Below are 26,125 nucleotides of genomic sequence, written 5' to 3' on the forward strand. Positions count from 1 at the left end.
AGCCCACAAAATAGTATCAAAAGTCCATGGAACAAAATGCCCCTCAGCCCTATGGCTCCCCAACACAATCTATCCTCCAGTCATCCCAAACTCCTTGCCAGTCTCTTCTATTCCTCTCCCTCCTCTGGGCCTCTGCACATGCTGTTCCCTTGTCTGTCTCCCACAATCCTTGAGACTGTCTGCAACTTTGCATCCCCAGCAGTTGGTACATAGAGGTGATGTCTCTACTAAATGATGACGACGGGAAAGGATAAGTGAAAAGTCTCATGAGGCTGTAATATTTTCCCCTAATTATTACAACAACGAGGAAATGGATTCAGAGAAGTGAAGCAACTTGCCCAAGGTCTCACAGAATCAGTACCTCATCACACCACCCGTTGCTGCCTCAGAAGAACCCTGGAAGGCCCAACACAAAAGAAAGAACAGAATAAGAACCTAGGCTGGGTTCAGGAGCAGCGCAGGACAGGAGTCAGTAACGGTCAGGGAGAGGAGATGGAGAACGAGGATGGTGGAAGGGGGGTGCCTGTGGTTAAACAGCTCGTGACGAAGGAAGGGGCTTCAGAGTCCGGGAGGTTTCACGCAGATATCACTGGGGTCTTAGTAGGAAAAAACTGTCCTCCTCCAGGAATCAGAATGGGACTAGAGAAAATCCTGGGGCTGGAGTGAAGACAGGACACCAGGACGGAGTGACATTAGCCAGTGCTGGCCATGGTGACAAGGCTGTGTACAGGTTATTAAGCCTGGATTCACGGTGGGAGTCCTGAAACAGAAGCAACTCTTTCTCATTCCCAAACCCCCAACAGGGGAGAAAAATACAATTATACGTCCCAGTCTCAGGAAGAGAAATCTGGGGACACACAGGCTGGACCTTTGAATTGTGTAAACGCCAGCTTCTTAGCCCTGGGTGGTAATAGCGGTTAGAAAATCTGGGATCCTTAGGGAAAAATAAAGGCTTGGATAACTCTACTGTCCCTATTCCTCACCTCTCACCCTCTTTTCTGAGTCCTCCCCATCCTTCAAAGGCCAGCTCCCCACCCCAGCCCTTCCCAGAAGCCTTCCCCATCTCCGGAACGCACTGCTCCTCTGAATGACAAGAGTTCCTCACCAGGCCCTTGACCTCCCAGCTTGTTCTGTGGTCTTCTCTGGACATGGAAGACCATCTCCCTAAGGCCCATGGTGGGTGGGGAAGAGCAGTGGGATGGATCAGCCCCCTCGCCCTAGGCCTGGCCCCAGCCCCATCCACACCTGCTCAGGACTCAAGACTCCAGGGCCTAGTGGGAGGCAGCCACTTTGTTAAGGAGAATATGTCAGCAGCTGTCCTACTTTAGTGGATGGGACCCAGGATGGCTGCATGCACTGGAAAGTACCAACAGTCCTGCTGGGCCAGAGGAGCTCAGCCACCTCTGCCCCCAGCCTTGAGCGATCAAATCACCCAAGCCAAAGCAGGTCCTAGGCATGCCCTGTCTAGGGAAACTTGGACAAGAGAAGGGCAAGTCACTTGGCTCAGGGCACTGACTTAGTTCCTCTGTGGCCCCCAGAGTCAGGGACACTTGGACCCAGGGTAACCATGAGGCCCCAGGCAATACCATGTACCTGTCCATCTTCACTGTAATGTTCCAGCACTGAAGTTACGCTCTGGCTGTCCCTTCACTAGACCTGAGGAATCTGGGTGGCTGAATAAGGATGTGCCCACCAGTCCCCCACCCAGAGGCCTCCTCATCGCCCCCTGCCCAGACCTGGGACAGCAGCTGGTATAGGCCAGTGGAAAGCAGCAAAGAAGCTTTGCACAGCACCCATCCCTTTGTGGTGGCTGGTCTGCATCCCCCCTCCTCCTGCCCAGCCAGCTCCAGCCTCACCACGGGGCAATGGGGAGGAGCAGGAGGGAACTGAGGATCAGCACAGCCAGCCCCAGCCCTGGCCACCCACTCCTCTACCCCTGGCAGCACTGAGCCCCATCATCAGGGGCTAATTAAATCCCCCTAATGAGGAAATAAGGATGCAGGAGCTGGCTCCGCCATGGCCTCCCCAGCCCACCGCCCTCGCCTCTCCATCGGACTTATCGCTCGTCACAGGATGTTTACAATAATTTTTAATTTGTGCAATTATTAATCACTTTTCTATCTGCCTCATTTGCATAATAATTAGTCATCTCACTGTTTGCCATGCCTGTGAATGACAGTGTTTTAAATTGAATTAAGATTTTAATATTCTATTTTCCTGCTTTCTTCCCCCTCCACACGCTAATCAAAGTCAGATTTGGCATCCAGAGGGAGGGTGGGGAGGAGGTTGGCAGGCACTGGACTTGGCCTGCTCTGAGCTCCTGAGAACCGTGCTGGGAGGAGGGCCTGTCTGGAAAAGGCAACAGCAACCATCGATCACCAACACCTGGCACTTGTGGGGTTAACCCAGCCCTGCCTAATTGAGTAGAGGCAATGAGTGAGGAGTGGGCAAAGGCAGCTGGGGAGGGAGGAGTCACACTGGCTCAGTGGCACCAGAGATCTAGAAAAGCACTTTCATTTTTTTCCAAACAGGCTGCTTTTTGCAAGGGGCAGTTGGAAGGCACATTACAGGCCAGTAATTGATCCCTGGTTACTAGTCTAGGTTAACTTGGATGGCTCGGGGTCCCCCAGGTAGAGAAGCAGGCCAGAGCAGTCTAAAACCCACTGCCATTCCTCAGGCGGACTGAGAAAACAGAGAGTGAGTTTGGTTCCCCTTCCCCCTCCAGAGTCACCACCTCTCCACACACCAGCAGACCCTCTGCCAGGCTGGGCGCATCACAGACCGTGCCAGGGAGTGTTGGGTTTCCACTGACAAAGGGCAACAAGCTTCCCCTGACAAGCGTCAATAAGCAGGGGCATGTGGTTCTCTGGGGTGGGGGCAGCAGTGGGTTTCTCTCTCTCTTCCTTACCCTTAAGCCCTTCTCTGACCCCCTCTAGGAATTCAGCTCCAGCCCTTCCCCACTGCTATTTGCCTCTCGTGTTGCCATGGTAATCCTGTGGCTGCCCTGGATACCCATTGCTGCTCCAGAATTCTCTGCTTAAGCAGGGCAGCTCTCCCCGTGCCTGCTGAGACCACCACCCCTTTACCATCACTGAGGACAAAGGCTGAGGAGCTGGGGTATGGTCACCAACACGTGGTCTGCAAAGTCAGCTACTGGCCTCTCCCTCCAGGTGAGTAGAAGAGCAGATGGGGTGGGGGCCAGGCCATCACAGCTGGGGGCAGGGGACCAAACTCCACTCAGCAACCAAGGCTTTCCTCAGGCCAGAGCAGGGCAACGACCCCACCCTACTAGAGAAATCCCTTCCTCCCACAAGGAGTGAGGTCTTCTAACTCTGCACTTAGGGGTCAAGGGAGGGAGGTCCCCTGGATTGGGGAGAAGGAAATGGGGTCTTGCTGCCAGAGTTAGAGCTGGGTAAGAGGAGGGAGGGCTAGAAGTTTCCAGGAGAGCCCTTCTTCTTCACAGGACTCCACGGCTGGTCTGCATTCCCCACCTGCAAGTCATTCTGCAAGGTCAGGCAGAGAAAGACCCCAGTCCTGTGCCTGGGGTCCCCTCTGGCACAGGGTGTGCCTGGGCTGACCCATGAGCCCCCCAGCCAAGTGCTAATCTACCTAGGAAGGCACCAGCCTCAGGAGCTGGTAGCACAAAGAACCTGCTTGCCCAGTCTTTGTCTGAAGGGCTAGGACAAAAATTGACCGGATTCAGGAGGGGCGCAGTCCAGTCTAGGAATTACAGGGAGCTTTTGAGAAACCAGGCCCCAGGGCTTTGGGCTGTGTCCCCAACCCGACCAGAGGGAACACATAGCCTGCTTACCACACTATAAACCAGGCCCAGATGAGACCCCACTCTCTGCTACATTGTCACTCAGGGGACCCCAGCCCTTACTACATCCAGCTTTACCCACACACCCAGCTCTCTGCTCCCCGGCCTCTTCCTCCCACAACCCCCGAGTGGCACAAGGGGCTCTTCAGGCAGCCAGACCTGCAACCATAGCTAGTGCCGCAGCAGCCCCTGCTGGCTGCATTCGCCTTCCACATCTTGCCTAGGGATGAAAGGAAGGCCAGCGACCCTCAGAACTATGCTCACCACGAGTTCCAGTGTACCTGGGACAGTCCTGGTTTACACCTGTTGTCTCGGCATAATTATTAATAGCACGTGTGCATGCACACACACACTGTTCACTCTCAGAAGAGTCCCAGTTTGGACAATAAATGAAATAGTCTCTCATCACAGCCAAGCGCAGGGTCCCAGAGAGCCTGGGGAAAAGGTGGAGAAACTCCAAGCATGGAGACAAGCAACGTTCTCTCCACCCCCAACCAGAGGTGACGTTACTCCCTTTTAGTCAGCACCCTGTGAGCCAGAGCAGAGGCATCCTGATAGTCCTGCTTGGGGAGAGAAGGAAAGCAGGTCTTTCCCAAGGGGGGAAATACTTGACAGAAGGAACAGAAAGAAGACAGAAGAGCCGACTCAGCAAAAGGGTAGGAAGCCTAAAAGGAATAAATGCTATCCCCACGTGTCCAGCAGATGGCAACACGGAGCAGTCAGCGTGGGCCCATCCCCCGAGCAGTAGAGCAGCTCATCAGCTGGTTGCCCTGTGTGGCTCTGGGATGTGGCCTCTGCCCTTCTGCAAAGCCCACCTAAACTGCAAGCCTCTCTCTCCTCTTTACCCTACTGTTCATCTGCTTTTCCCCAGCTGACTCCCTGAGCCTGAATTGTGAGATCAATAAATTAAGACACTTTATAAGTCCCTCCCACTTTTCCCTCCAAAAGATAGAGAAGAGTAGTCAGAGCAATCACACCCAGGGCAGCGGGACTCCTGCGTCCCTTCCTCTGTGCTGTTGCCTGGTTGATGCACGGCTCTCAGGGAACCCCTTCTTATCCACCCAACGGGGTTGGGATTCCTGAAGACAGAAATATAGGGACCACTGTGTTTCTTTGTGGGGTAGGAATGGGGTCATAGAAATTGGGGGATTTCTGTATGTTCCACCATTCGCAGAAATTAATGCAAACTATCTGCAAAGTAATATACAAATGCACACTATATACATCAGGAACCAACAGTTGTGGCATTTTGGGGACTCGGACAACAGCAATAGTCCCTACTCCACAGAGCCTTGCGAGATTAGCAGGAAGAGAGAAACCAGGCTGGTGCACATGGGTTTTCCTGCACTGCCTTCCCACTCCCCAGGACCCCTCCCACGTGAGGCCCGTGGCCAGACCCTGCAGGAGGCAGGGGAAGCCACGTCTGCACTCAAGCAGCTCGTGGCCTGGGTGGCTGGCCCTTGGGCTTCAGGCCCATGCCTCCACCGTTGTCCCTCCAGTCTAACGTCAAGACTCTTCCCAGGCATGTGGTTGGGGCCAAATTGGGATTTTTGTCCCCCTTTTCCCCATGTAGGAGAGGATTATTGTGAAAAGGAAAAATAAGGACCACAAAATGCTTAGAAAGATTTCAAAAATGCCCTACCTACACTTGCACATCACTTGCTGAGTTCTGGAAGTTCACACTTGCCCAGTTCTTGCCTGCAATGGAACCTCAACCTACCGTCTAGCTGAATTCAAAAAATATTTATTGAGTGTCTCCTATAGGCCAGGCTTTGTGTTGGATGCTGGAGACTGAGGTCTCTGCCTTTAATAAGCTCTAAGTCAGGCAGGGGGAGAGAAACACACCACAATTCATCGTAATATAAAGAGCTTTATACTAGAGTCAGGTATATACTTATGGGAACAGACCCAAAGAGGAAGCATTTAATTCTGCCCTTCTGCTGGTAGTGAGGGAGCCAGGGAAAACGCCACAAAGGAAATGACATTTGAGCCGGGCTCTGAAGGATGAGTAAGGTTCTGCTAGGGAGAGGAAGAACAGGGCAGAAGCAACAACTTGGAAAAGCAGAGAGGCCTGAACCAGTGGTATTTGACCAAGGGAAGTAAGAAGTCCAGAGAGTGCAGGGAAGGAGCCGACAGGTCAGGTGCAAGGGACCTTGATACAACGCTTAGGAGACTGGACACATCCTGTAGACAAGGGCTTCATCCTCCTTCTGCCTCCCACGTGACCCTGGGGGACGTTCCTGCCCTCAGTCTCCCCTGTCAGTACTGGGATAATCATGCTTCCCCCACCCTGCTCCCACAAAAGCCACAGACTCCTTGTCGCTGGGCCTGGGTTGGCTGGCAGAGCCACTCCATAAATATCTGACAGGAGGTCCATGTGCTAATTAAGCATTCACATCATGTTGCGACCATGACAATCAATTAGCCCAGCCGATTAGAGACCTCCACTAAGAAGCTGAGAAGAAGGGGCATCCTGAAGACACTGAACCCACTTTGGCCTACTCTCACCCAGAGTAACCCCTTCAAGACTCATTCATTCATTCATTCATTTAGACAAAGACCATAGGCTTTGGTAGCTCTGTGGTCTTGAGCCTCAGTTTCCTCATCTGAAAAATGGAAATATCAGCATCAAATATGTTGGGGTTTTATGTGATTACTATATGGAGAGTGCCTAGCCCATAGTAGCACTAAACAAATGATAGCTATTAATTCTGAGGTAGAATGCCTTGGGCTAGGAGCTAGGGATTTGAAAATGAATAAGAGACCTGAATAAGAAAATAGTAAGAATAAGAAAATGAATAAGAGTCCTCGCCATAGGACCTCACAACCCACAAAATATGAAAACTCAGAGAAAGGCTGACTCGGTAAGCAGAAGCTGCACTGGAAGCAGTGGCACGAGTTTGCATCCTGCGTCCCTAAGCAGACCTGGGCAGACAGGGCCCTTCCGGCCCCTGCCACATCAGCTGGGGGTCTCCTAGCACCGCAGGTGGTTGCTTGAGTCTGTCTATGTCAACACTTTCTCTAGTCCACATCGAAAGACTTCCCACATTGTGACTCAGAAGTTAAGTCCTCTCCAGCGTGAGGCCATGTTGGCCGGGCTAACCTGAGCCTCAGGAGAAGGACTGGGCCCAAATAACTCCATTTCAGCCTCCTCTCCTGCACCAAGAAAAACCAGGACAAGCCCACCATCCCACTACCTTGCAGGTTGAGAAAGTGTAGAAGAACATCAAAGTGAGATTTCTAGGGGCTGAAGGCAACTATATTGGGTCCAAAACACCAACTGCACAAGTAGGAGTTGGGGCGACATCTCAAACATGTGTAAAGGAGCTGTGGGAACTTTTGACAATAATTAGCTCAGTGGGAATCAATGGTGGGAGGTGGTCCCCATGAAAGCTAATTCAACCTTAAATACACTGACTACAGTATAATATCGAGATGGAGGGAAGTGATAGTCCAATTGTACTCTGATCAGAACACCCAGAGCCTTAGGACTCAAGCCAGCTGCTGTACTTTAAAACAGTCAGCAGCAAACTGGAGTGAGTTCAGAGAAGATAATATGGGACTCAACATCATGCATTAAAAGGATGGTTAAAGGAACTGGAAAAGAGTCTGATGGGCCCAGCAGCTTTCTTCTATTGTCAACATAACTGTGACATTACTTCCTGATCATACAGGAGATGCCACAGTTAAGGGGGAAATGTCTTACTGTCAGCCACTCAAACACAATGAATCCCAGAGATCATTCCCTCAGTCCTGCTTCAGGTTCATGGGCTATATCCCAACCCACACAGCACCTGCAGGACGGTAGAGTTCAGGAATAGTTCCTCTATTCAGTTTGTCCCTTATCGTGATGCTGAGACCCACCTGGAGACCACCCTCCAAGGTTAACTTGAGCATGCCCCCAGACGCTCTCTGCTGACCACCTCGGTCCTCTCCTACAGTCCTTCATCCTTTTCCTACCACCTCTTCCTCTCATGTCAGCCTCTAGCTGGGTCGTCATGCTTGGTTCTGCTGCTGGATTGGGGGTGGAGCGGAGGGAAGAGGCCCCATGTGAAGTATGTGTAAACACAATTAAACCCTCTATGTATGAAGATTAATTTCCTACTACCTTATTATGCAAAAATTATCTGCTTCCTTTCTTGCATAAGTTTCAATACAAAATTCTCCTCCTATTACCTTAACCTCCTAGGCTCTAGGAAGGGTAGCAGGTAGGGCATGGGAAGAAAAATTTATCCACACACATCTAAAATGTTGTCAAGTAGCAGAGGGGTTATTTGTCTGTTTTTGTAAGCCCCAAGATGATAATTCAGACAAATGGTGAAGCCACAGGGAAATACAACTGAATATAGCTCGAGTTACCCAAGAATGGAATACATATGTCCCACGAGGTGGTGACAGGGTAGAAAGTGTTCAAACATGGGTGGGAGTGGCACTTCCCAGAAATATGATTTGCCAAGGGATTCCAGCACTGGAGTAGGCGTGAGGATTAGGTCTCTTTAAAACCCTTTCCAACTCTGATTCTAGGATTAATATAATTAGCACTGCATTTCCACGGGACCAGAGGTTGGGAGAGCAGTTGAGCTAGTAAACTGATAGAAAATACTTTTAAATTAATTGGTGTGTGGAAAGTGTAGTGAATAGAAGTCTGTTAACATACATTCCAACACTGAGATTCGAGATGAGGGCAGGGAAAGACAGACATCTGAAGGGCCAGAGCTTGGGCACACACGCATCTCACATACAGTGGAGATCCAGAGCTGGACGTGAGGCTGATGGCAGAGACAAGGCCCAACAATCTTGAGACCGGAGCAATTCCACAGTCACCCCCTCCCCTAGCTGCTGGTCACAGCAGTCTGTTGTTAGGAACATAGCTGCCTCCACCTCATCTCCCAAAACCAGCGCAGTGGCTTTCACACATTTAATGAGGAAGTCCAGGGCAACCTAAGTCACCAGATGTCAGAACCAACGCCAATATGCCAAAGCACAGGCACTCAGTCAGGAGCTGGGGGACAAAGGACAGGGCTGAACAAGAGAAGCTACTGCCAATATGACCCAGAAAGCCAGTGAGCCAAAGTGCCCGCCTTCAGCCATCTCTGTGGGCTCTGTGACTATGGGTGTGTCCTCTAAACACCCCCCTACCTGGCATCCCCCTTCTCACTCCCCTACCCATCCCCAAAGCTCCTGCTCTCTGCTTCTGTCCCTCTAATGCAGGGTTGACAGGCAGAGGACACAGGACGGTTCCTGTCCTGGGTACTGCTCTGGCTCAGGGTGTGCCTGGACCTCAATGGTTCAAGGGCAGTCCTCCCCATAGAGTTCTCATTACCTGCTCCCCACTGTAACCACAGCCCCCCAATATCCATCCATAGGTAAAATGGCCCTTTAGCAGCCCCTTTCTCCATCCTGCAGAACCCTACCCTGCCTCCTCCACTTTACACTGGTCAATCAAAAATGTTCTTTCTTCGCCAGCCAAAGAGCTGCTTCTAAAAAAGCAGCAGCCCACCCTCTCCCAATCTCCCACCCTTGAACCTCAAATGCTGAGTCTTAGTGTGGCAAGCACAGGAGGCCACCCTTCCACCCTCCCTCTCTCCCTGAGGAACTAGAGGGGCTTCCACGGGTCCTGTGGGGTGTATCCCACAGCTCCAGAAGGAGGGAGGGAACAAAACCCCTGACTCAGCTCTAAGCCTCTTGTGCTCCTAGAGACTACTCTTTCCTCTGCCCCTTAAGAAACACAGACACCACAGCCACTGCACCAAGCCCTAGGGTAGGGTGCCCCCCTATGTGAAGTTCCGCCATAACCATCGTCATTGTAAGCCAGCCCTCCTCCAACCAGCACCACTTTCAACACCAAATAAAAGACCTAAAATGCTCATTAAAAATAACTGCTTTTGGGGCCGGCCCGGTGGCACAAGCGGTTAAGTGCGCACTCCGCTGAGGCAGCCCGGGGTTCGCCGGTTTGGATCCCAGGCGCTCACTGATGCACCGCTTGGCAAGCCATGCTGTGGCGGCGTCCCATATAAAGTGGAGGAAGATGGGCACGGATGTTAGCCCAGGGCCAGTCTTCCTCAGCAAAAAGAGGAGGATTGGCAGATGTTAGCTCAGGGCTGATCCTCCTCACAAAAAAAAAAAACAACAACAACAAAAAAAAAATAACTGCTTTTGAAATGCCATATGCCCTTACATGCAGAGAAAGCCCCCCACCCAGCTCTCGCTGATCCAGCCTCAGATAGACTCAGTTTGGGTCCTGTCTGGATACCACCACCACCAGCAGCACTCCACAACTCCCCTTAGTAGGGGTAGTGGGTAAGGGAAGGCTGCCATGAGGCAGATGGGGAAGAATCACTGGAACAGGTCAGTGACACTCCTCCCCCTGCTCTAGACACCCCCTCTCCCGGGGACAGAAGACCTCGCCCACTTGCTACCCTTCTTCAGAGTACAGCTCTCAATTCCACCCAGCAAGAGATGCTGGCTCTCCAAACCCAGCCAGAGAACAGCCATCCTGGTGTTCAGGTGAGGTCAGGAGGGAGACGAGAGTGGAGTCAACAGGGACACGTGCCATTGATGCAGCAGTCACGCTCTTGAAATATCATATTAACATTTTAAGAGAACATACTATTTATTAAGCACCTACTACATGCCAGACACTGCTAGATACTTTATTTCAGATCCTCTCAATAACCCAAGAAAGGATTATTATCCTGTTCTCACATATAAGGAAATTGGGGCTCAGAGAAGTTAAGCAACTTGCTAGAAGGTAGCACCAGCCTAGTTTCCGATGACCTCTCACTCTAGGAGTCTGATCCCCACTGACTTCCCCTATTAATGAGGGGAAGATAAGAAGGACCCCACTGAACAAAGGGGCAAAAAAGAACTTCCCCTATGGGGAAGCAGCAGCAGGGGGGTTGCTTTGCAGGAGTCAGAAGCCCAGGAGGAAATAGCCCCAGGACATATAAAATAACGCGTGGAGCCCCTTCCCAAGGCTCTACTCTGATGCAACCCCCAAGCTACTTCAGCCAGCACTGCAACCCTCAATGGCTCCCCTTCAGTACAACCTACGGGGCCTGTTACAAGCCCTGGAAGATGGAGCCTGAGACTTACCACGGGGAGATGCCCTTGCATTCAGGTGAGACTCAGCTGGGCGGAGTGCAGGGTAATAGGGGATAGAGGAGTGGCACTCCACATAAAGCAGTAACTAAACCCTCCGTTCCCAACCCACCCCATTCACCCTACCCAGGGGCACTCCTGTCCCCCAGGCAGATCCCAGGGGTGGGAACCACCAACCCAGGAGAATACAAGAAGCAACAAGGGCCCCCGGCCCTCTCTCGTCAAAAGCCCTTCAGGCAACATTTGACTACATGGTCAGCCAGAACCCCTCTGGGAGGGCATCATACCAATGACCCCATCCCAGCCCACCCTCCTTCCTGTTTGGGCTGGACCAACTAGCAGCCGTGTAATCCAGGCTTTCAAAGCTCAGAGGATTCAAAAGGGGCTTGTAGGCCACTCTGGGATTCTGCACTAAGGATTCTGTAGTTCTGGTCTTGGGGAGACAACCCTGAAGGTCAGAGTGGTGGAGCAGGCAATGCTGATATATTTTGGGTCTGCTATTCCCATTATAAAAGGCTTAGTTAAGTAGAGCCGGCCACGCAGGAGCCAAGGCTGCCAAGGCGGTCCAGATCCCTACCTTTAATTTCATGACTTTCCCACACAGAGGAGGCCCCCTCCACACTTGCTTGATCCCTTAGGTGACCAGTACCTGACCACTACTCATCAGATTTCCTTCCAGAACCCTCCTCTTGGTCAGTTGATGTTCCCAGTTCACACTCTGGGCAGAAAAGTAGCACCAACAGTGCGTCCAGGCTACATGGAGTGTATCAGCCAGTATCAGTGACTTCCAAGCCCCAGGGTGGAGTCCAGTCCTTGAACCTGACCCAGACAGAAACAGCCAGGGGATCAAGTGAGTAACCAGAACTGTTGGCAAGCTGCAGGCTTGCCCTGGGGGAAGGGGACAGAGGAGGGCCCTATTTCCCAAGACAAAGGTGAAAGCTCAGAACTCAGGCTTTGGTTCAATTCAGAGACAGAGCTGTAGAAGGCAACAGAGCAAAGGACTAACTGTTGTAGAATCTTGGATTTCCATCTAGTTCAAATTTACTTAGTCCTCTCACCTCACATAAGCTTTGGGCAAGGACAAACTGCATGCTGTTCATAACTGAGGGTCAGCCTCCTCCCCCATGCCTCCCTGGGAGACACGAACTCTAACTGCAAGCCAGGAGGTAGAGTGCCAGGCTTATCCAGGACCCAAGAAACTATGAAGAGTCAGGCATTCCACTTGGCCATCCTTGTCCTGGCTTCTTCCCTATCAAAGCCTGCTTCCCCTGGAGCTCAGAATGGCCCTCTATATCCCTCTGACTCATCCCTGAAAGGTTAGAAGGCCCAGCTCCAACCCAAAGCCAGTGTCACATAAATGTTACAGAAACCACCATCCTATTCCAAAGTGGTGGATGAAAGGATAATCTTCACACCAAAGTGACCAGGGCAGGCAGCCTAGCAACAAGAACATCTCTTCTCCCTGCCAGCAAGCTCCTGTTTGCCAAATCCACATTCTCTAAGCTATAGTCTCCAGCTGCCTAACAGGGTGTTGTAGAAATGCTCTCCATTGCCCTATCCTTTGGCTGCAGGAGTCACATCCTCTCTGCAGGGTCTTAGCATGATAACTGGGGAGTGTGAAAAGAAACAGAGATAAAATAAATTAAAATTTTGTTTTCAGAGAGGAAATAAATTTTCATTCGAAATTACCTGAAAATACACTGTATAGTTCAGGCAGACACACAAATGAAAGGCAAAGAAAGTATGTAGATAGCACAGCGCCCTTCTATTTGCAGGCCTGGATTGGTTCACAGGTACAGATTCCAACTTGTAGAAATATTTTTACCCCACGCAGCAAATATATCCCGACTGTGCAAAAGGACACTGCCCCTGGCAGCCCACTACGCATCAGCATCAGAAGCCGAGCTGGCGGAAGCAGGAGATGACCATCCTGGGTGGGAAGAGCACTGCCAAGACTGACGAAGACACAGGGACCAGGGTAAAGTGCCCAAGCTCTCTGTTAAGAGGGAATCAGCATGAGGGTCCCAAATGCTCCCTCAACCCAAGAGGGTCGGGGGGCAAGGAACAAGGGAAAGGATTTACCCTGCCAGGACCTCCCAACCCCACTTTTCTTGGGAAATCCAGAAATTTGGCTTTCAGGAATTTGCAGCCACTTACAGACTCTAACGTCTCCCTGACCACAGAGGTGAGGTATGTACATACTTAACATATGCTTGATACATGGTAAGTACTTAACAAAAGACAGCAATTAAAATCATTATCATTGTTTCCCCAGACATGCATTTCTCTCTTCCCAGATGTCTTATTTATCTCCTCCCAAATTCCTGGCAAAAAGAGTCAAGTGTAAGTGCCCTTCTAGCACACTCAGGGTCTTCAAAGCCAAGTTCCAAACTGAAACTACCAGCAAGCAATTCTTCCAGGACTGCGGAACTCAGCCCCAAGTATGCTATGGAGACCCTCATGACAGAGGCTACGAGAAGTCCCTGGTAAGAACTCCTGCTGCGGGCAGGGGACAGTCCCCTCTCACCTTCTTGCTACGAGGGTGAGGATGGGGGAGGTGGGGACTGCACAGAGAGGAGCCTGATGTTTAAATCCTGGCTGTTTTCCAACTCAGAGCGATTCTGAGCAAGTTAATCTCTCTGCACAAATGTTTTTCTCTCCTGCCAAAAGCAAAAGAAAGAAAACAGGCCCTGCTTACTGAGCATTAGACACTGCATTTTTACCTGTGACTCCTTGTCATTCCTGAGCTGACAGAGGGTACTGAAGATAATATGCAAGGAGGGGAAGATTTACTCCTTTTTCAGCTGACTGCTTTCTGTCCCCTCCCAAGGGTATGGGTTTACAGGCACCAGCTGAGGATCAAACTACCACTAGGACCTCCTACATGCCCTTATTTTCTGAAAGGGTAAAACTGTGTAAGCCCCAAGCCAACAGCATCAAACGTAAGGCGAACAATCCATCCACTGAGCAACGAAAAACATACAAAGGAGAGACTAAGTCATTCCCAGATATAGTAATGTCGTTTGCATATGGCAAAAAAAAGCCAGTGTCATAGGGGAGACATGACTCAGCTCCAAGCTGGCCCCATAATCTATTTCTACAGGCCAGTCCAGCTGCCTGAAAGCCAGCTCCAGAAGTACTTATGCCAAAACAGGACTCAAAACTCAAAAAAAAAAAAAAAAAAAAAAAATTGGGAGAAAAACTACCCAAGTAACCTATGCAAAAATGCACAGTTCAGGACATATGTCTCCTAATCAGCTCAAACTTAAAACCCAGGTCTCAAGACAGCTGCCTCACAGCCTTGACTCAGCTTTCTCCCTTAGGTTTCCCAGGCACATTCTAACCCTAATCCAGCCCTCTGACACTAACTGGGCAAGGGTAACCTCTTGAGAAAGGAATGACGCACTCCGTGTCCTAGAAGGTCAATGTGTTCCAGAAAACTTGAGGGAAAAAGAGGTCAGAGCATTTCTCTCTTACTGCTGAGTCAATGGCAAAGCATCAAGACTTCTCGAGTCAGCACCATCAATTAATTTCACTCTCTTTGAGCTACAGTGTCTGCTCACTGCTGCTTTTTTTCTTTACATTTTTTGAGATATAATTCACATACCATAAAATTCACCCCTTTAAAGTGTACAATTCAGTAGTTTTTAGTATTGCTCACCGCTTCTTAAGTCTAAACTTCAGAGTGAACAAAGTATAGGAAAAGAAAGAGAGCAAGAGGGTCTGAATTTGATTAAAAGGAAAAAAAAATATGTTCCATATAGAGAAAGTTTTCCAAAGTCCAAGTAAGGGAGATTCTGATCAAAATCTAAATACCAGGTCTCTCTCTTGAAAATCTTTACCATATTGAAAACAGGATTATGTTTCTGGATCTAAGGTAGGGATAAGAAGTGGAGGAATAGGCAACTGAATTTAGCCACCTATATCCTTGAGAGATTGTAAGGCTTATTATTTTGAAAAACATGCATAGACCCAAGGCCATGCTTTCCCCAGTCCAGAAAAGGCATGTCACACTGCCCTCTAGTAGCCAGACTAGGAAATGACAGCCATCTACCAGCTGAACAGGCTTGGAGGTCTCCGTGCTGTGCTCACACACATAAGGGCAGAGAAATGGGAGGGAGGAGGAATTTATAAATTTCCACCAATGCCTACTAATCACATGGAACAGAATCCTTCTGCTTCCCCTCCACCTCAGTCTCTGCTTGAAAACTTATAATAAATTCCTTTGTTACAGAAAAAAATTGTGGTTTAAGATTTCCAAAGCATCTGGGCCTCTTACTCCATTCAGGCTGCTATGACCAAAATACCATAGACTGGGTGGCTTAAACAACAAATATTTATTTCTCAGTTCTGGAGACTAAGAAGTCCAAGGTTAAGGCACCAGGAGATTCAGTGTCTGGTGAGGGCCGGCTTCTCGCTGTGTTCTCACGAAACGGAAAGAGCGAGAGATCTCTCTGGGGTCTCTTTTACGAGGGCACCAATCCCATTAATGAGGGCTCCACCCTCACGACCTAATCACCTCCCAAAGTTCCCCTTCCTAATACCATCACCGTGGGAGCTAGGATTTCAATATATAAATTTTGGGGAAATACAACACTCCATCCATAATAGTTTCTTAAAGCAAACAGTTCCCTAGAAACACTGTAGGACTCCACAAAAGTGAAGTTAAAACCTGAACCCGTACAGAAATAAAGTCCAGCTGTGTACAACAGGTGTGACAATGGGCTAGAAGTTGAATGTACTGCCACCTCTGGCCAAGGAAAGGGGCAGGCTTACAAAAGTATAAACTCAAAAGTAGTAACTCAGAGTAGGATCCAGTGCCCAGAGCCTATATTCTCTGAGGCCTTTTTTTAAAATAAGCTTTTTATTTTGGAAAAATTTTAGATTTACAGAAAGTTGTAAAGATAATACAGAGAGTCTCATTACTCTTCACCCAAATTCCTTGACTGTTAATTTCTCACATAACTATGGACATTTGTCAAAACTAAAAGATTAACATCAGCATATTTCTATAAACTAAACTCCAGACTTTATTCAGATTTCACCAGTTTCATCAATAATGTTCTAACCTTGGGCCTTTTAAAAAAAACCTTTTCAGCAAGGAGCCAAAGGACCAGATAGGCAGTGTGGAGCCCAGCAGAACACTGGGTTCTAGTCTCCATTCTGCCATATGCTAACTGCAGAACCTTAGAGTTTATTTTCTGAGCTTGTTTCCTTTCTAAAAGTACCTCCATCTCACAAATGCTTTTTCTAGACACAATTCCAGTTCACCCTTCATCTCTCTGCCTAAGCTCTTCTCTTACAGCCACTGGCCAGAGTTAGGGAAGAGACATCCCTAACCTGGTAGTGACTTCGATGAGACTCTCCAGTTAGAGAATGGAGCTCCTTTGGGATTTTCAGATCTCATAGTTACTTCAAAATCCACATATATCTCAAATGGCTGGGAGACGGACAGCCTTTCTTCAGGAGTCTGAGAAGTGCCTACTGCAGCTGTCCAAGCTGCAGTCCAACCTCCATTGTTTCCTTCTTCCTGGGTGTGCATTACATTTCTCAGGCTCCCCTGCATCAAGGAGCAGCCATGCAACCAGGTTCTGGCTAAGAGAATGTGAGTGGAAGTGTGTGCCACTTCTAGAGCTGGCCTGTAATATCTACCAAGCAACCTGCAAGCTCTGCTCAACTCACTAAAACGGCAATGCCCAAAGCATCCTTGGAAGCCATGTTAACGTCAGCAACAGCCTGGTCCCTAAATGACTGCATGGAGTAGAGTATCGCCCTCCCATTGCCCCAATCTGAAACTACCCTGGACATGAGGGATGAGGGAGAAAAAAACTTCCATTGCAGTAAGCCAGTCCTTTTGGAGGATGTCACAGCAGCTTAGCCTACCCTAACTAGTGCAGGTACCAAATGTCAATTCCATTAGAGTAAGACCTTGCTTCTGGATCTTTGCTGAGAGCTTCAGGTGCACAGAACTGAGTCGATCACATGTCTGAGTTCCTGAACACACTATCACAGTCATTCACGCAAGGCCCCTCTTTGGTTTCCCTTTCCCTCCTTCATTCCACGTTCTAGCCCCTTTCTGTTCCCTCTCACAGACCCTATTCTAGTCTAGAGTTAAGGTGTATGCCCTCCTTAAAAAAATAATGTTGCTTTCTGTGTGTAATTTACTTAACTAACTTTTGCTATAAATTTCACTGTTCCTTATTTTCCTCACCTGGAATTTATCATGCTGCTAACTTCCTAACAGCTTGCATCTGACTTTTTTATGATATTCCATCATAAGCATATACCCACATTTTACTTATCAATTCCCCTAGGGATGGACATCTAAGTTGCTTCCAGCTTCTTGCTACCCAAACTATATATAGATAAACATCCTTATATGTAAGTCCTTGTGGATCTTTCCAAGTATCTCTGAAGGATATAGCCAGGAGTGGAACTGCTTTGAGGTTGGGTATATACATAATTAATGCATTAGTTATCTATTGCTGTATAACAAATTACCTCAAAACTTAACAACTTAAAACAATAACTCCCACAGAATGAGAGAAAATAGTTGCAAATTATATATCTGATAAGAGACTTGTAACCAGAATATATAAAGAACTCTTTAGATAAGAGTGTGTGTGTGTGTGTGTGTGTGTGTGTGTGTATGACAAATAACCCAATTGAAAAATGGGCAAAGAATTTGAAGAAACATTTCTCCAAAGAAGATATATAAAGATGTTTAACATTGGGGAAATGAAAATCAAAACCACAATGAGATACCACTTCACAACCACTAGGATGGCTATAATCAAAAAGACAGATAATAGCAAGCGTTGACAAGGATGTGGAGAAATTGGAATTCTCTACACTGCTTTGGAAGTTTGGTAGTTCCTCAAAAAGTAAAACATGGAGTTACCATATGACTCAGAAATTCTACTCCAAGAAAAGTGAAAACATATGTCCGTACAAAAACTTGTACATGTATGTTCATAGCAGCATTATTCACAACAGCCAAAAAGTGGAAATAGCTCAAATGTCCATCAACTGATGGATAGATAAATAAGATGGGGTATATCTATACAATGGAATATTATTCAGCCATAAAAAGGAATGAAGTACTGATACATACTATAACATGGATGTACCTTGAAAACTTTGTGCTAAATGAAAAAAGCTAGACACAAAAGGCCACCTACTGTATGACAGTCCCATTCACATATTATACAGAACGTCTAGAATAGGTAAATCTATAGAGACAGAAAGTAGATTAGTGGTTGTCTAGGGCTGAGGGAGTTGAGGGTAAGTAGGGAGTGACTACTAACGGATACAAAGTTTCTTATATCCACAGGGTGACCAAAATGTTTTACAATTAATTGTGGTGAAGGTTGCACAACTCTGTGATATGCTAAAAACTACTGAATTGTACACTTTAAATGGGTAAACTATATAGCATGTGAATTATATATCTCAATAAAGCTGTTTTCAAAAAAATAATCAACACCTATTATCTCAGTCTCTTTGGGTCAAGAATTTGGAACTGGGGGATTCTGGCTCAGGATCTCTCATGAGTTGTGGTCACATTGTTGATCAGGGCCGCACACACCTAAAGGCTTAAAGGGAGTTGAAGGATCCACTTCCAAGGTGGCTCACTCAGAGGGTTGGTAACATGGTGTTGTCTATTGGTGAGAGGCCTCAATTCCTCTCCATACAGACCTCTCCAAGGGGCTGCTGGAGTGTTCTCACGACATGGCAGTGGCTTCTTCCAGGGCAAGTGATCCAAAAGAGTACAAGGCAGATCCTTCAATGTCTTTTATGATCTAGCCTCAGAAGTCACACATTTCCAGTAATCCTATCAGTTACACAGGTCAGCCCTATTCATTGTGGGAGCGGACTACACAAGGGCTTGAATACGAGGAGTCAGAGATCATTGGGGGCCATTGTAGAAGCTGGCTACCAACATTTGATGATAAGGAAGACAATGATAATAATAACTAACAATTTTGTGACACGTACTATGTGCCAGGCACTGTTCTAAGCTCACAATAAACCTATGAGGTAGGTACTATTATCTCCATTTCACAGATGAAGAAACTAAGGCACAGAGAAGTTAAGTGGCTTACAGAAGTCACAGAGTTAGTAAAAGACATAGCTGGGATTCAAAATCAGGCAACATAGCTCCAGAGCCACACTCTTAAAAACTCTGCAATACTGACTGCATCCCAGATATTATTTAATTTCATTAAGTGTTACCCATTTGTTCTCCAGAATGGATGCACCAGTTGAAATTCCTCAAGAGTTTTCATTCCCCATGAGAGTTCAGTCTCTTGCTTATTTTTGCCAAACTAATAGATATAAAGTAGAAACTCATTAATGTTTTAATTTACATTTCTCTAATTACTAATGAGCTACTATACTTATTAGCCATTCTGGTTTTCCCTTTAGATTTTACACATTCATATTCTTTGCCTATTTTTATTTTGTGATTTGTTTTTCTTCCCAATTTGCAGTACTTCTTTCTATATTCAATCCTTTACATGTGCAATCCTTTGTCAGTTTTAGACATTGCAAATATTTTCTCTTAATCTATACCTACCTTTAGCTTTGACTATGGGATGCTTTGTTGACTAGAAATCGCTAATTATGAAGTAGTCAAAGCTATCAATCTATAGATTGTGCTTTGGGGATCTTATTTAACAAATCTATCCTCACCCCAAGGTCACAAACACATTCTCCATTTTTCCTATTGGCTTTAGCATTTTAGATCTTTACTCACTCTGGGATTTGTCTTTTTTTTATATGGTTTGAGGTAGGAATCCAACTTTATTTTTGTCCATATAATAAGCCAATTTTCTGAGCACCATTATCCATCTCTTCTCCACTAATTTGTGATTTATCTTGATCATACAGGTGTCTCCAAGTAGCCATGTCTACAGTCATACATCGCTTAATCACAGGGACAGGTTCTGAGAAATGTGTCATTAGGTGATTTCATTGTTGTGTGAACATCACAGAGTGTACTTACACAAACCTAGGTGGTATAGCCTACTACACACCCAGGCTCTATGGTATTAATCTTATGGGACCACTGTCATATATGTGGTCTGTCAAAGAACAAAACATTGTTATGTAGCACATGACTGTATTTCTAAGTCTAATTTAGCACTAATTCTTATTTTCTAAGAGGAATGATCTATCACTATGAAAGTTTTCACTCATACTGCTTTCTAGATTAATGAAAAATCCAACCATCACCCTCCAAGATCCCTAGGGATGCAATATTAACTTGTATTCTTCCCAAAAACAGAATAACCAGTTAAGAAAATGATTTTAAAAAAATAAACGTATGTTTATTAAAAAAGAAAAATCCTAACCAAGAACAACCCAGGGACACCGAGAAATCAATGCTTCCTCTGAAAGCCAGCAACAGCCAGTGTTGGCACACCTGAGAAGTACAGGTGCTTCAGTACAAACATCAGGAACCAAATATTCTTCTGCAGTCAAAACTGGCATTCGGCAAGCTGCTGGTCTGTGTGGGCCCTGATTATGAGCACAGACAACTGTTACAGCTGGATGTCTGGCTGCCCTATGTCCACTACCACAACCCACAGCCACCCCTACAGCCTCAGAAAAGTTACATATCCTCAACACTCCACTTGTAGGCAAGTTCCTCCACCGCCTTCTTGCTGGCAAGCCTGGCAAAGCGCTTCTGTTCAAATCCATTGGATCTGCAATCAAGAGATACTAATCAGCCAGAATCCTGAACCAGACATTTTTTTTCTTTCTTTCTTTTTTTGCTGAGGAGGACTGGCCCTGGGCTAACATCTGTGCCCATCTTCCTCCACTTTATATGGGACACCGCCCCAGCATGGCTTGACAAGCAGTGCGTCAGTGAGCGACCAGGATCTGAGCCGGCGAACCTCGGGCCGCTGCAGCGGAGCGCGTGCACTTAACAGCTTGCGCCACCGGGCCGGCCCCAGACGTTTATTTTTAAAAAAAGAGAAGAGTTCACAATCTAACAAATAAGGAGGAAAGTAAGGCAGTCATGTGAAAATATTTAAGGCATACAGAATTAAAAGGACAAAATACATAATTCATCCTCTTATTAGTTCTTGTTCAGACCCTTCTGCCACTCTGACGACTGTTTCAAACATTTACCACTCTCTAAAGGCCCAACTCACTCTCAGCTGATGTCTACATCTTATACTTTATCCATTCATTCCACAAACATTTAGTGAATTCTTATTATATACTAGGCAGTGTCATGAAAATGAGCCTGACACAGCGTCTGTCCTGATGAACTCACAGACTAGTGGAAGAGATCAACATTTAAACAAATAATTAAAAAGCATAAACTATGGTAGAAACACACACTGGGTATCATGAAAACAGATGGGGATCTTACTCAGCTTGGGAGGGGGGATGGACAAGAAGGGTCAGGAAAGGCTTCATGGAAGTGGCCCCTAAGCTGAGTCCAGAAAGTTAGAGTTACCCAGAGGGCTGGAGGTGGAGAGGGCCAGAAAGGTCAGGAGAGCATTTCAGGACAGAGCACAGTATGAGCAACAAGAGCAGAGGCACAAAAATAAGAAATAGCCTGGCACACGCTATTTCATGACAAACGAAGTAGCATGGGACAAAGTCAGAAAGGTAAGAAGAGGCCAAATCACAATGAGTTTTGTAGGCCATGGTAAAAAGCTTAGACTTCATCCAGTAGGGATAGATTTAAAGCAGGAGCATAAATTGCATTTCAAAGAGATCACTCTGGAGGAGATCAGAAGCAGGAAAGTGACTGCAGTGGTCCAGGCAACAGGTGACAAAAACAATGATAAAGAAGAGGGACAGAAAGAGAGAAAATACAGCAGGACTTAGTGATCAATTAGGTATATAAGGAGGATGAAGTAAGTTTGACTCGTAGGTTAATAATTTTAGTGACTAGATAAATGAGGCTGCTACTGACCAGGATAGAACATAAGAGTAAGAGCAGGTTTAGAGTAGGGGAAGCTAATGAGTTCAGTTTTGAATATATCGCATTTAAGGTACCTCAAGTACATATTAATAGAGAAAGGTAAAGTACAGCTACATACACCAGACTGAGCTGCAAATACAGATTTGGAAATCAGGTACATATAGGTGGTAATTGAACGGGTGACTAGATAAGATTTGGCCAGAGAAAGCACATGGAGTGAGAATAGCTAGGGTTACAGATGGAGCTCTGAAAGACATTTAAGCAGTGCACAGAGGAAAAGCAACTCATTAAGGTGGCTGACAAAAAACAATAAGAGAAAAGAACCAGGAGTAGGGTGTCATGGAAGCCCATACAGGGGTGAGTTTCAAGGAGTGGACCTCAACTCCCTTCTATTACTATGTATTCTCTCTGTTATCTTATACAAACTTCTTGGAAGAGCCTGTATTCTCTGCCTATACCTCCTCACTTTTCATTCACTCCATAACACATTAGAACCTGGCTTTTGTTTCACTATGCCACAAAATTAGCCCTCTTTCGGGTCATCAATGACCCTCCTTATTGCCAAATCCAGTGATTTCTCCTCCCCAAATTAGGCACCAGGTCCTGCCATCTTATCCCCTAAATGCTTCTCCACTTTCTCTTCTCTCCATCCTTACTACCACTGTCCCAGTTCAGACCTCCATCACCTTTAACCTGATCTACTGCAACAGCCTTGTATCTTGTCTCTCTACTTCCAAACTTGTGCCTTTCAAATGCTTCATATTACTGCCATAATCATTTATCTATCTAAAATGTAGAGCTGCTACTAATCCTTCAATGGCTCCCCTTTGCCTCTAGGGTAAAGACCAAGCTCCTCAAAGATGATTCCAAGGCCTTCTGTGACCAGGCCCCTGCTAACCTCAGTCTATCTCGTACAACTGCATTCCACACTTAATGCTATCCAACAACAGCAAGCTGCTTATGACTACCCCACCCATAACACTATGATGTTCCATATCCTTATGATTTTGCACATATAGAATCCTCTTCCTTAAACATCTTTCTTTTCCTTCTTATCTTGCCTGGTGATCGACATCTCTTAAGCCTAAGCTCATGTATCACCTCCTCTAGGAAGTATTCCCTGACCACGCTCTCCCAAGGCTGAATTTACTCTACCTTTGTGCTCCCAAAGCACCTTGAAAATTCTCTACAGTAATACTTACCAAATAGCATTGAAATTATTGACTTGTCTGTCTTTTCCTCTAGATAGAAAGTGAGTTCCTGGGCTCGGGGACTGTCTCTCACTAATTCTGAGACTCTGGCACCTAGTACATAGCTGCTTAAAGTTATAACATGTATGCTAAGTGTTACTGAACTAAATGAGATAACAAGCTTCCCTCTTTCCTAAGGCCTTCCCTAAGGGATGAGTAGGGTGAGTAACGGAAGGCTTTAGGAAGAGGGAAGCTTATTACGAATGACACCATCTCCAACCTTAGAAGCATAGATGGTATTCTAGAGCACCAAGGAAACCACTGTTTTTTGACTTGGGGAATAAGTACTTAAGAGAATCAACACTAATATTATCATACAGACAAAGGACCTATGAATAACAAACCAAACCCTAAAAAGAATTTTAAAAAAACAAACTGCAAGAGAACTGATAGCCCAGGGTTCTGATTCCAGCTTTAACAGGTGAGCTGAATGACTCTAGGTAAGTTGTTAAATTTATCTGGACCTCAATTTCTCTTTTAAACAATGGGAATTAGATTAATTGACCTTATGTGTCTTTCCAATTGTAACATACTACAGATCTATTCTAGAAATATTCACGTGCAGTGGGACAAACACAGACAAAACTAGAAGAGGTGATGAAAGAATGAATAATCAGAAAGAAAGCAAGGATGAGAAAAGGAACTAAAAGGAAAAATCCAGGAGAAAACAAGAACGAGAAGTGAGGGAAAACTACTGGGAGAGATGCAGATAAAACAGACACCAGTAAAAACTAGGTCAGGGAGAGTTCTAAGTTTTGGGTCCAGAAATTTAAAAAAATAGAAAAAAGAATAAAAGAATGAACTCAGTGTAGCAGGGAACATCTTTAAGGTTGTGGCTATAAAAAGATCTACTTCTGGCTACATGGCAAATTAGTATTCTGAAAAATCCTCTCACTACCAAACAAAAAGCCTAGATACAGTGAGCTGCTAACCAAAGTAGTAGTAAGATAGCCTAAAACCACAGCCACTCTGAGGATACCTGCCAATATCAGGAACAACAGCCTTGGATTTTCACAGCAGCTTGAGGGACAGAAGACAATGCCTTAGGACAATATCAGGTCGGGCAGCGGATTCCGGTCATGACAGAAGAACTTGAGCAGACCTACCCACCCTCAGCTAGCAATTATAAAATCTGGACAAAATATAAAAATACAAGTATTTGGAGGTATAAGAGAGTGACCAAAAGCAGGCAGAACCTGGATGGTAGTCTATGTGTGAAAAGAGATTTGTGAAGCTTTTTGCCAGAGGGCACTTCCCAATCTGCACAGCTCATAGAGGCAGAAAGCCACAGGCTTATTGGCTTGAGGTGCCAGTGCAAAGTGGGCAGAGCAGCTGGAAAATCAGGGAGGAAATACTGAAAGAGAGAGAACTACAAAAGGGATAAACCCAAAATCTACATGCAAACTGTACCCAAATCCTTGGCTAACTGCTAAACTGCTTGTGCAGGAGAAACCCCATGGGGCCCGATGAAAACACAGCAGCTAGAAACTCAAAGAACTGGGCAGAAATTTTAGCTGCTGCCCACTGCAAAGGGACAGAGTTTGGAGTTCAAACACAGTCATATACCGCATAATGATGTTTCTATCAACGACAGACCATATACACGATGGTGATCCCATAAGATTAGTATCATGTAGTCTAGGTATGTAGTAGGCCTATACCATCTAGATTTGTGTAAGTACACTCTCTGATGTTCGCACAACAATGAAGTCACCTAACAACACATTTCTCAGAACATATACCAGTCATTATGCGATACATGACTATACAGCAAAGTTAACTGTCTGCTGGAATAAAAATCAACACACTTCAGAGGACTATAACAGAATTCAAAGTCTCCACAATGTATCATTCATAATGCCCAATATACATTTACAAATGACCAGACTTGTGATGAAACAGTAAAATGTGACCAAACTCATGAAAAAGCTATTAATAGAAACCAATCCTGAGGTGCCCCAAATGTTGCAATTAGCAGACAGGACTTCAAAGCATGAACTATAAATATTCTAAAGGAAGAGGAAAACGTCTCATAATGAATGAACAGATGGGAAATCTCAGCAGAGAAATATAAACTATCAAATGGTAATTCCAGGGTTTAAAAATATAATAAACTAGCTGAAACAAAAAATTCATTGTATGAGCCTAATAGATTAAAGATGGCAGAAGAGTCAATGAAAATAGATCAATGGAAATTATTCCATCTTAAGAATAGAGAGAAAAATAATGACAGAAAAACGAACAGGACTTCAGAGATCTGTGGGAAAATACCAAGTGGTGGAAAATAGTGTAATTGGAGAAGGAGAAGAGAGGTTTGGAAAAAATAATTGAAGAAAAAATAGCCAAATATTTCCCAAATATGAAAAATAGGAACTCACAGATCCAGAAAGCTCAACAAACCCAAAGCAGGATAAATACTAAGAAAACCACTCCTAGGTACATCATAGTCAAACTACTGAAAACCAAAGACAAGAAGAAAATCTTGAAAGCTGCCAAAGAAAAACAATATATTACAACATGTATGTCGGGGGGGGGGGTGTTAACAATGAAACAAATAGGACTGAGGGCTGACTTCTAATCAGAAACAATGGGGTATAGAAAATGATGAAACATCTTTAAAGGGCTGACAGAATTGTCACAGACCTCTAGTACTGTCAATCCAGAGTTCTATGTGTTGGTTCGCAACCTTAGGAGTTTCCTGGGTGAAATCTGAAATTGGCCCCCGTATGCAGAGGGTAAGGAGAGACCGAAGAAAGAGGCAGACCATCCCAGATTGGTAGATGGCAGGTTTAATAAGCAAGGGAACTTACAAACAAGGCTTGTCTTGGGCAGCCGCAAGACAAGTAGATCTTCACGCCTGCCTGCCAGAATCTTAAAGCTTATATAGAGACCTTAACTGGAATCAGTCAACATATTCAGTCCAGATGGTTTCAGCAACACCTTATTCTCTCAAGGCTACGTCCTTGAAACAACTGCTGGTGTGGGAATAGTAGGCCAGATGTACAT

At 46.0% G+C, this 26,125-nt stretch overlaps 1 protein-coding gene and 1 pseudogene across 2 annotated transcripts in view; one reads left to right on the forward strand and one right to left on the reverse strand.

Moving 5' to 3' along the window:
* BUD13 (BUD13 spliceosome associated protein) overlaps window positions 1–26,125 on the reverse strand; it is a 95,579-nt gene that overhangs the window by 48,829 nt on the left and 20,625 nt on the right. Inside the window, exon 10 of one of the 2 annotated variants that reach the window (XM_014785139.2) lies at window positions 20,229–20,631. The exons of the other annotated variant lie outside the window; for it this stretch is intronic. Within the exon in view, the coding sequence (XP_014640625.2) occupies window positions 20,538–20,631 (94 nt within the window). The 3' untranslated portion in view covers window positions 20,229–20,537. Of the gene's footprint in view, window positions 1–20,228; window positions 20,632–26,125 lie in introns of those variants that run through there. 2 annotated transcript variants of the gene reach the window in all.
* LOC106801404 (uncharacterized) lies at window positions 3,120–14,082 on the forward strand (annotated as a pseudogene).

Source organism: Ceratotherium simum, chromosome 7 (genome assembly GCF_057802395.1).
Source record: "Ceratotherium simum simum isolate JZ-2026a chromosome 7, ASM5780239v1, whole genome shotgun sequence".
NCBI classification, from domain to species: Eukaryota; Metazoa; Chordata; class Mammalia; order Perissodactyla; family Rhinocerotidae; genus Ceratotherium; species Ceratotherium simum.